Source organism: Erithacus rubecula, assembly GCF_903797595.1.
Source record: "Erithacus rubecula genome assembly, chromosome: 3".
NCBI classification, from domain to species: Eukaryota; Metazoa; Chordata; class Aves; order Passeriformes; family Muscicapidae; genus Erithacus; species Erithacus rubecula.
The window spans coordinates 142,463,549-142,475,552 of record NC_136689.1 but is presented as its reverse complement, the minus strand read 5'-3'; the positions used below and the strand labels follow the sequence as shown (position 1 = coordinate 142,475,552).

Sequence of the window (12,004 nt, the reverse complement as noted above, 5' to 3'; positions counted from 1 at the left end):
ATGCACTAGCAGGCACACCAAGATCTAAATAACAGAAGGAAATGAATTTAGAAAACTGTTCAGATTATTTGAGTGTTCATAGATGGGATACCATGCTGCCTGTGTTCTTCTGTGTAAGCACAAAAAGCTCAAGCAATCTGTGAGAGTTAGAAGCAGTCCTGTGTCAGACAGTTGAAAATATTCGGAGTACCTTTCCAGTTTGTCAATCTGAAAAAACTTTTTTGGAAGAGGCCTAAATTCAAAGGAGAACTTGAAGTAACTGCAGAGAAATAGTACAAGTTGGATTAACTTCTCTGGGTTTTGGGTTGGTTTTTTTTTTGGGGGGGGGGTGTTTTTTTTATTGTTGTTGGGGTTTTTTGTTGTTGTTGTTGTTTTCCAGCTTACTTTTTTTGTTTGGTTGGTTGGGGTTTTTTGTGTTGTTGTTTTTTTTTTTTTCCCCCCACTAAATAAAAGTCAAGACTTCAATGTAAAGTTGGTTTATAACTATTCCAGAATAATACTCCTAGTGTGCAGTCAACCCCACGACATCTGAGTCATCTACAGGACAGGAGACTGAGCTGCAAACCTGGAGCATGCCTAAACAGATCCCCTCAAAGCAAGCAAAACTTTTAAAGAGGAATTATTTTAAAGTATTAAAGGCACTTTTGAAGCCAATTTTTCACCAGAGCTAAAAAAACCTAGGAATAGATGGTTGAGTGGTTAGTTCCAAGAAATATTTCAATTATATTTGCAGAATATAGTTTTCTAAAAATCACTGCTCCTTTTTATAGTAAATTGCAGTAATCTTTCAGATGATAACAGAAATTAGGTGTATGGGTTAGAGCACAATTCAATAACTTAAATGTTTCAGTTATTTTTATTTTTGGCAGTAACTTAATGTTTGTTTTTCTCTTTTCAAGACCCATCAAGTCCCCCCTGCCTGAGAGAACAAGTTTTCTTTTTGTATCTTGAAGATAGCAGAAACATGTTCTTGAAATCTGTGTGCTCTGTGGTATGAATAAAATTCCACAGGGACAGTCTCAGCATGAAACACAGCTGTTCCTCTCTCACTCCCCAGAAATGCAATTCAAGTCACTTGAACCCTTTTCCCTGATTCAGTGAGGCTCAATAACATCTGGGATCACACTTCCCACTATTTCTCAGGAACTTCTTCCCCTAAGATTACAGAATCAAATTCAGTTAGAGGAAATCAAATTCAATAGGAAAACTACTTCCTCCTAAAATGTAGAGGCTATTTTCTTAATAGGAGAAAAGTGCTTAGCATATTCATAACTCCTGTCTTCAGTGAGAAAATACTTCATTGCCTCCTGAGATGAATGCATTCCTGAGTCACAGACCCTGACCACATGGAGGTCAATGATGATATTCCCTTTAACAGCAGCAGGTATAAGAGCAACACTTAAAACCTTTGAGAATCTTACACTTCTAGGAGAAAAAAAATGTTCTTCCTTTGAGCAGGAATATGAGATACACACTTCAAATACAGAGAGAAGAAACAGGAAAACTTCAACTAAGGCAAATGGAAGCCTCAACAAACCTCTCCTTTTTTAAAAAGTACTAATTTCATCAAAATAATTTTCCAGTTGAACAGACCCCCCACATTACCAATTGAGCTTTAAACCAGCACTTACTGTTGTTCACTATCAGTAAAGTGCAGGTCCAGCTTGAGCTGAAAATCTGCCTCATTCAATGCATCTTCCACCTGCAGAAAGAGAGAGACAAGGCTGCCTTGGTAAGCTGCACCTACAACACAGAAGGCAAAGGTGGGTGGGTTTTTCTGATAAGAGCAAAGGCAAAACCACACAGCAACAGCAGCATGACAGCACAGAGGCACAAAGAAGCAAATGCGACACTGAATTGAGATAATTGCTGAAGGAGTCAGAGGGAGCCAGAGCAGTCAGAGGTGTTATCTGTCCCCGGGTGCCATGACATGTCAAAAAATCTCTGCAGACAAGAGGAAGCAGAAAGCATCAAGCTCTGCATTTGTTGGATCCTTGCTCTTGCACACTGAGAGCCAGAGGAGCATTTCTGAGGCTGCTGCCCCTCACTGAGTGAGCCTTTGTTTGGGTTATCTGAGCAGCTGAAAGAAAGCAAGGACCAGGTTTTCCTGGATGAGAAACAGCTACAAATCCGTGTGGTTACCTACCTGTAACTAATAGAAATTTCAAAGTTCACAGCTTAAACCACTCAGAAATGGCTCAAATAATTCTGGAAATTTCTGATCACTCATCACTGATCTTTGAGTTTATGTTTCAGCAAACCAAGTCTCCACAGTCTATTTTATGTCCTCAGCAGATTCAGGGAGGTTGTTTGTCATTGATTCTCAAGCAGACCACTTTCTTTCCAAACCTCAAAGGCCTTGCATATTTTTAAAACTAAAACAGAAGTTTAACTTGTTGCATGGTTGAGCCTGTCCACATGTATCAGGATTCTACTCACCAAAACCACTGTAGAAATCATGTGTGACTCACTGGTACTTCCATTCTAATTCACCTTATACATCCCTCCAGTAAAATAACTCTTTTTTAATTGTCAATAAAATAGTTTGATTAGATTTTTGGAGAAAGTGCTAAAGCTAGTTTATTACTTTCACTGGGAAGGAACTAAATTGGATAACACATCCCAGCTTGGCACTGTTAAAATTACTGTAATCAGTGGAAATAAATAAATTAGAAGAGGATTAAGCTGTCCAGCACTTTCCTATTCATTCCTATGAAATGTCAATTCTTCCCCAAGAAAACTAGATTTAAAATAATAATAAAAAAAAAATTTCTAACAACTAAATGGAAATATTAAATAAAAAAAAAATTGCACATTTTATAATCAAATAATTTTTTTTCTGTGAAGGTAAACCTTCTTTTTTAGCTTGACAGAATACAACTGGAGGTGCACAGAAATAAATGTGGCAAATTGACATTACTCACTGGGGGTGTGTTATTTTAAATGCAACTTATTTTCACCCAGTTTTTGCCACAAAAAGGTGAGATGAGGTGATATGTATGGGGTCTGTCTTCTGTCAGTGGCAAGCTACAAGCAGAGGCAGAGAGTGACCTGTTCTATCCCAAGGTACCCACTGGAGAAGGACAATTAATTTCTGTTTGTGCCTGTCTCTTTCCACTGACAATAGAGTTTAGAGAAATATCTTAGTCTAGATACATCTGCATTTTAGATGGCTTTAACAGGCAAGATGGACTCTGCCTTCCAAAGCTGATCATCATCTTCTCAATAACAGAGCACAGACTACACTAAAAATACACTGAAAGCAACACTAGAAGCATCTACCCTGCTCTGACAGGTAGGATTCAGAAAATAAATAACATAAACCATGTTTAGCCAGGTTTTCCAATGGTGAAATTGCATTGACAATGTACAGTCTTTTCCTGTTGAAGTAAGAAAATTGAGAGTCAAGGATTGATTGTGCTTTGGAAAAATTCTGAAAAATGCTACATTTAATCCCTTCTAAAGTAATATGGTATTTCTTCTAGCATGGCCACAGGCATAGAGATGTAAAGGGAAAATTCCCACTTCTATATACTGAAATGTGCTTTCTCTTTTGTGATTGTCTCAAAACACCTGGAAGTATATATTTTATTTAAAAAATAAATAAAATTTTAAAAATACTTTTTCTTTGTGATGAGTTGCTGACACAACTCATCACAGTTGCTGGCAATGGCAAAAAAAAAAAAAAATTACTGAAGCTACATTGTGAATTTAAAATAGGAATTCAGCATATTGCTTCAGACAAAGCAAGCCTCCTCCTCCTCCAAACAAATGGGATTAAATTTTGGGTCTGTGCCCAATACCACTGAGCACCTGCAGCAGCCACTGAGATCTGAGTCTGCTCAAAACAAATTCTGTCACTGGTGACACTCACCCCAAACTCCTTGAGGAAGTGAGCAGATGCCTGAGACACCAAGAGATACTCCTCACTGCATGGGGTAATGCAGTAAACTGCATAAATTAGATATTTTTAAACCCAAAACTGCATTGAAATCAGACTGATCAGAGTAGTGAAAGACCTCACAGAAAACTGATCACAGTTCTCACTACAGAGGTAATGTTTTCATTTCCCCTCATAATATTTAACCATTTATCCAGAGTGCCAAACTGAATGATCTGGATGTCCCAGAACACTTAAATTTCTCTGTAAAATACAAAATCTAATACACTGTCATATTCCAACTTGCCTCACTCTGTTCTCTCCCTGCTACTAAATTTTCCATGAATAGGGCCTACAAGGAAGAACCCAGACAAGTTATCTGTTCTTCTGCATGATGAAAGAGACAAAGCTTCTCCTCTAATAAGAAAGAAAGCAAAAGCTTATGAAAATAAATTAGAGTTCTTTGTAGAAATAAATTCTGCCTCAGCCCTGTAATATTGTTTCCTTTGAATTCAACAAATGCTGTATGCAGGGGCAATATAGAAAAAGACATCAAATAAACCAAAGAGTCTTCAAACACCATTATATGGTGAGAGGCATTTTTGGTACCACTTCCAGGCAAATAATAGTGCTTCCTTCCATTTAATAACAGGTTAAAAAAATGTATTTATATATTTAAGTGTATCTAGAGGAGGATGGGGAAAATAATAGAACCAAAAATAATAGCAAATAATCAAATTTGGACATTCACATTGGTTTATTTTTGTTTATCTCAGCAAAATATCTCATCAGCAAAACTATCTGAACACAAGGAGGAACAATCTCCCTTAATATAATACTGGATAATTCAAGTTCTGACAGCAGGAACTGCATGGAGTAAATTAACTCAATACTTACATTACCCAGACTAACTTCTTTGTCTATTTATCATAACTTCCATCCACAGAAAAAAAACCAGAATAGTGAACAGAAACTTTACCCTCAACCAATAAAAATCACCATAGCACACAACAGGCACAAAAAAGGATTCATATTTGTTGTGTGCTAAATAAATTAAGAATTATGAACACAGATGATATTTATAACATTGTAAAAATCTCTAGGTGACATGCCAACACCACATTGGGAGGATTTCATCCAACACAGGAGATTATGTGACAAAGACACAAAACTGTCTCTGAATAGTTGTGGATGTAGTAGTGACACACTTCAGTCTCACACATTTATATCAGATTTGCAAAGCTGTGAAGGACAAGACATCAAAGCAGAAAATAAGAAGCCTAGGTGCATTAAACAGAAGTGAATTGTGCTAATCTGATCAATACACAAAATTTTTTTACAGATCTTTATTTTTTTGTATTTGATTTTTTAGAGTGCCTTGAGCAACTCATCTGGAACAACAAACCTGTTTATCCTCTTACTCTACACCCATGAAAACCCAAAGTTGCTACACCACACAGAAAAATTGAGTTTCTCTGTGCAAATCCACTCTATAAGTACAGAATTGGGCAGCTGTCCTCTTCCCAAGGAATCTCCTATGGAAAGCCAAGTGGTGCTGCACACAGCACATCAAGAGTGCACATCTCAATGAGTTTTAGCTGTGAGGCATCTTGTGGGCTATTTTTGATTTTCCATTTCTTAAGGTGCACAACTTTCCTGAATAATAATGCAAAAATCATCTGAAATCATCCCTGTTCAACACAGTGGAAACTGCTGTAATTCAAGGGGAGGGATATTTAGTCAGAGGTATCCACAGAGGAAGGATAAAATTAATATTGGATAAAGCATGCTGGGACATTTTCTTAACAAATATTGATAGACTTGCATTTGCTAATTTTTCACAGAAGCAAAAACCAACAGTTCTAAGGAGGAATAAATTGACAACGCCACAAAAAAAAAAAAAAAAAAAAAAAAAAAAAAAAAAAAAAAAATCAAACCAAAACAGCTAAGGGAAAGTGGGAGAGAAAAGGAAGCATGTTAAGCTAAAATTGGATTCTCAAGATGTTTTAATTTAGATCTCCATATAACACACACACATATATATATATATACATGCTTTGAAATAGGACAAAAATGAAATTTTAACTCTCATCATGATCAAAGAGAAAGCTATACAAAGGACTGGTGGGTGTCTCTGGCTCTGAGTTCAACACACAGCACATGGTTCACACTGGCTGTGTAACTCACAGTGCCTCTTTTGGATGACTTGGCAAAGATGCTGTTGTCATGTCTCTTGTCACCACTGACACAAATCCACACATTTTGTAGGAGTCCCTGTGCTGGTAAAGCACAGTGATGGCACATTGGACATGCCTGAATGCCATTCTACTGTGACACTCTCTCACCTCCCTATTTAAGATTTCAGTAAAACAGTGCTCCCAGTGCATGAAGATTGCTCCATGCTTGTATCTCCTGGGAACAGGAATTGCTGCTGGAAGAGTTTGGGTTCCCAGCAGTGAGATTAAACCAAAGGGGCTCTACAAGCTGGGTGTTTCAGATGGTGCTCTTACCTTGTGAGTGCTCCTGTTGGCTGAAGGAGTGGATGGAAAAAGGGGAGAAGGGACTCAGGATGGAAAGCTTGTTGTTGAGGTACCACAGAAAGGGAAAGGGTTGTACATGGACTATAAGGAAGGGAAAGCTCCAGCAGCTCTCCTGCAGTCAGGAGCACCAAGGACAAAGGCCTCTGAAGGATGGAAAGGGGCTGGGTAGCTGGAGAATTTCAGTCATGAGAGAGAGGAGAAGAGAGTAATAATAATGGTTGGCAGTAGTAGCTGGTCCTAGAAAGATGCAGCAGACCCCCAGTTTTCTCAGGGGACTGATCAGCACAGCTGTGTTAAGTGAGTGATCCAGTGAACAAATGACAAATGATGGTTGAGTTTCTGATGTCCAGTGTATGTCAACATCTTATTCCACTGGAAAGCCGAGGTGTAGCCTGCTCCTCTTAACCAGGCACAGTGCAGAGGCTCTGTCTGACCTCAGGCAGAGTTTTACAGTGTCAGCATATACAAACAAATAAATCACAGGTATTGATGGCTACAGGACAGTCAGTCTCCCTCTGATGCAGCTGCTGGTGTGTTGGTCAGATAATCTGTGCCTTTCCCTCCACCAGCTGCATTCATGAGACCTCTGGCAGCACATGAACTTCTTTACAACTTCTGAAATGTACATGTAAAGTTAAGGAAGAGGAATCCCAGCCCTGCTGCTTTTTATGTGCATCCCAAAACAACTCACCCTTTCACCATCCAGAAGCAGGTGCACTCTGAAGTTCATTGACTCATTGAGAACAATCTCTTCATTTCTGTACAAAATCTGAAATATTCTGCTGTAAACGTTGTTTTCATGAATGCAGGCTGAGCAAAGGCTGGAATCACCTGCACAAAACACAGACAGACTCCTGGTGTGATTTCAGCAGGGAGATTATTTTTTATCCTATGATTCCACTCCAGGGTTACCTAGGTAATACTTGTAATTAAACACTTGCATTCTCAGTAATTAACGGTAGTAGAGCAGGCTGTTATTGTCACTTGCAGGTTCACAGACATGATATTTAAAGAAAACAAATGCTAAACTGTAGGCAGGCTGGATTTCAAAGTGAGAATACTTGATCCTGTGACAGCACTTATCCTATTAGCTTTATTTCTAATAAAAGCTAAAGCACCAAATGTTTAACTGGGTGCACCCAGCACCATGAGACTGTGGGAGTTCACCTCCAAAAATTCATCTTTTATCTGCAATGGGCATCTTTCAGAAGAGGGAGATTTCTATCATCTCTGACACTCCCAGAAGTTACTACTCGGGAGGGGGGACAATAGTCAATAGACGATCAAGTGCTGAGACATCTTAAAATCCAGAAACATAAAAATGCAGTCTTTGTTTTCAAGATGCCTCTGTAATCCTTCAGGTCCTTGGCACATGTGAGAGATATCAATTTGGTCCAAAAGAACTGGATAAATCAAAGGAACTCAAGAAGCAAAACTCTAAGCTTCTCCACATCAAGTTCAGTCAATAGCATCATCTGTGTGCTGTTGTATCACAGCATCACAAATACACCACATAAACTCAGGTGGGATTTATCCTTTCTAAGTTTTAGGTGCCTCCAGTGTATGTATTTGTTTCAGTTACAATGGAACCTATGGAATTTAGGACACCATAAAAAAAAAAAAAAATGCATGCTTTGTATGGAGGAAAATCTTTGCTTCAAGTCTACTGCTTTTGGAGGAATTCCGCTTTCAGTGAGAGGAAATAAAACCTGGCTTGCTGAGCTATACACACCCACACTGGAGATAACAAATTGTACTAGAGTGAACTCCTTCCAGAGGAGCCTGCAATGACTGTGTGACTTTTAGATTAACAACTGGGCACTAGAGTTAGGAACTTTCAAGGTTTGTCTTGGCTGGTAATCAGAATCCCCTGCTAATTCTACTTTTTTCACCCCAGAGCAACAACAGGGCACAAAATTTACTCATACCAAAAACAAAGGTTTTATCCCTTTCCAGCACTCAGTCCTGTAGGAATCTGAGCTTTTGAAATATGGTCTTTTAGCAAAAGGTATTTTGGAAGTCTCCTGAGAAGGGGTGCTTATAAAAGGTGTACCAGGATTAGTCCTTCAGAGAGAAACAGATATGTGATCATCATCAAAATGTCAGAAAACAATGCTTTTCAGAAAGTACAGTTTTTCAGAAGGTACTTCTTGGCATTTGCCCCTTTGCAGAATTGTTTTGGGACCACAAGCTGTGGTAAGATAAAAGTCCAGTGGCTGCTGTTTTGTCAAGAGTTTAAAGTCAGAACAGGTCTATTCTGCTGAGATTTGTACAAAATTTGCTATCATAGGTCAGTTAGTCAAGACTGACAGAGGATTATATATTTTATTAGGTAAAGTTTGGTTAGAAGGAATAAAAATCAAAGAACAGAAAGGACTTAAAAACAACAACAACAACAACAAAAAACACCAAATAAAAAGGTACTGAAGAAAAGTAGACAAGTGAATGGAGTTTTGTCATAATAATTAATTTTGTGGTGCCAGTCTGCTGGAACTGGAATAGCGTGAACACTGAAATATGTAAAAAAATGAAAAATCATATGGGGCAGAATTGACTAGATGACAATAAGATCAATAAGACTTGAACAAATTAATTAGCAGAACCATGGTACTGTCATCCACACTACATTCAAATAATTTTCCTATCACTGATTTTTATCAAGCACCCCAGGAGCAGCCCAAATATTTCATCCTGCTATTTTCTTCCCACCATCCAAGCTGCACACTAGTTATGCATAAATCCAGGCAGCCTAGATATATACATATTTATTTTCATGTGCTACACCAGTAAGGCTAGAATGTTTCAGCCTGATTAGCTCTTCAAAAGCATGCAGTCATATTTATTTTAATTTGAACCTCATGATATTACAGCCACTGCAAAAATCATATTAGAGGTATAATGCATTCTTACTCCTAGCTGGCAGACAAAGGAAACTTTATGTTATTTGATTTGGATATTGATATACTAGCACTCTTCTTGGATGGAAAGTTTAATCTCATTTTCTTTTCAAACACACTCCTGAGCAGACCACTCCTCGTGTGTAATTGCTTTAGGAGCTGGATTTGCAAAGTGGCATAAGGAGTCATTTCTCTTGTTGGAAAGGTCAAAGTCAGTGTCATGCTGCAGTTTTTTTAAGGCATTTGAGGCTGCCTCAAATAGGGGTGAGTATGATGTTACAGGGCCAAAAATTGCTCTGTTTTAAGCAGGGAGACCTCCTTTGCAGACATCTGGCAGAGAATTACAGCAGATGAGTGCCCAATCCTCCCCTAAGCACCTCCTACTGCACCTGCCTACTTAAGTGGCCACAGGTGTTTCTTCTCCTCTTAGAGTATGACCTAAGGCTGCAGCAGGAATTGCCTCAGAGGACAGCCTGGCAGCCTTGGCAATGCTGTCAGCATGAGGGATCCTGCCTCTCAAACCAAAGGGGAATGACAGTGTCTCCACAGATATTTTCCTTCAGGCTGCAGCACTTACTGGTGTATTCTTTCAGGTTCAGACAGGGACCAGCCTACATCACTCTGAGCTTCTTGCACTCACTAGAAGCACTTGCTGCTCCAAACATATCATTCCTTAGTCTACTCCATGAAAACAACATAATCCTGGCACCTCTGTCCTTTGGCACAAAGCACAGCAGGGTGTGAGACAGAAAACTGGACCCATGGGTTTTCCCACATCTTTTTCTAGTACAACCTCAGCTGTTCAAAAATCAGTTGCAGGCAGCCCAAAGGAGACAGACACACTGTGTGGAAACTGCTGGGAGCTCTCACTCCCAGGTGAGACCTGGAGCTAAAACTCTACTGATCTGCATTTATTCCACAATTTCAAAGGTTTGAGCTTTGGTGAATTCACAAAAGAAAGTCTAATTTTGTAGAAATGAATTTCTGATCAGTATATTTCTCTGTCAGGAGATTTTTTTGGGACATATGCAGTATTCCTTATACTAGAAAGAATCCTTTTTTCCTGTCTCCTCTTCCTAAGTGTCTAATCAACTTACTGCTTATTGTCTTTGGTTTGAATAGTTCTTCAGTTTATCTGGAAAGCAAAAGAGTTCTCAGGGCTGTGAGAACAATTGCAAGTATGAAGAGAAGAGTTGTGTTCCACAGGCATTCAGAGAGTGAGAAAACCTGTTTATGCACCCCCCTTGCTATTCTTTCCATCAATCCCACCATCATTCCCAGAAATTCCTTCACATGCTATTGAACAATGGCATTTTTAAAAAGGAAGGTGAAAAGGCTCTTTGCACTTATGGATGCTTTCATACACAGGGTGCTGGCACAGACCAGTCACTCTATCATATCCTGCTTTCCCTCTCTCCCCATACACAATCTTCCAAGATTCCCCAGATACACTCTAGTCTACCTAACTTCCCCATCTGGGTGTTTCTATAGATGGAGGTTTCTAAATATTATTGCAGCACATCATACAGAAATTACTCATCTCTTTAAAGATTCAGAGAGAGGTTATTTAGTTCCTGGAGGCCCTTGAAAAATTCTCTCCAGAAAATCTTACAAGAAAGGGGTTGATGGTTAGGTGACCTGTAAACTATTTTATTATGTATTTAAAATCCAATTGTGAGAATAGAAACCATATAATTCTGATCACTGCCAGGACAAAGGCACTGAGGTGGGTTGGGGTGGTGGATTGGGGAAGGGCAGGGAAGGGAGGGAAGGGAAGGGAAGGGAAGGGAAGGGCAGGGAAGGGAAGGGAAGGGAAGGGAAGGGAAGGGAAGGGAAGGGAAGGGAAGGAAGGAAGGGAAGGGAAGGGAAGGGAAGGGAAGGGAAGGGAAGGGAAGGGAAGGGAAGGGAAGGGAAGTTTCAAATATTCTCATTTATGTAATTTCCCCCGAGAGAAGCCTCACACCACTCGCATCCATGTGAGGAGAGGGAAACATTTATAGGGAAAAGTAATGGACAGTGGTGATAATATTTTGCAGGTCAGAACTGTTCCTTTGAACTTTCTGAGATCTTAATGAATACACCAGATAGATTAGCACTCCTTCTGCCAAACCCCGATTAAATTAACCCAATTCTTCACTCCAGGAAATCCAAATTAAACATTTTTCAACTCTGAGCATTTGTAGCATTCTCTCTCTGCTTTCATCATGACTAAATTATATAATTTTCCTTGGAAATTATTTTATTTGGACCCTCCTTTACTCTTTTTTTTTTTTTTTTTTTTTTTTTTTACTGCTATAAAAGCAGTTTGAGAAATTTCATGGTTGTTCTAGATCAATAACTCTCCCATGGAGTAAACAATGGCACATCCATATCTCAACCTCTGATTTCTGCCAAGAAGAGACTCTGAAATGGCAAAATCTTGGTGTAGCTGAGACTTGATGATAAATTATTTCCCCAGAGCCAGCAGGGTCACATGAGCCCTTGCTGTTTGCAAAGCAAAGGATTGGCTGGTCCTTACACCCTCTGCATTGTCTCTGCCATCTCAGAGGCTGGAGTGCTCCAATCTCACCAGCTAGAATCTTTCCATAACTACATTTTTGATGGTGCTTCCTCATGATGTCTCCACTTGCCAAAGAAAACTGGAATCAATGTCAACCAACAACTTTTTCAAGGATGGTAAGCACCCT

At 39.2% G+C, this 12,004-nt stretch overlaps 1 protein-coding gene across 6 annotated transcripts in view; it reads right to left on the bottom strand.

Moving 5' to 3' along the window:
• The window catches only part of FAM135B (family with sequence similarity 135 member B), a 183,443-nt gene that overhangs the window by 59,527 nt on the left and 111,912 nt on the right, over positions 1–12,004 (bottom strand). For all 6 annotated transcript variants that reach the window (XR_013773751.1, XM_079301872.1, XM_079301874.1 and 3 more), the window contains 2 exons: positions 7,112–7,251; positions 1,632–1,702 (listed from right to left, as the gene is read on the bottom strand). Coding sequence is in view for 5 of the 6 variants with exons in the window: in XM_079301872.1 (XP_079157998.1) it covers positions 1,632–1,702; positions 7,112–7,251 (211 nt within the window). In the remaining variant the exon portion in view is untranslated. The remainder of the gene's footprint in view (positions 1–1,631; positions 1,703–7,111; positions 7,252–12,004) is intronic.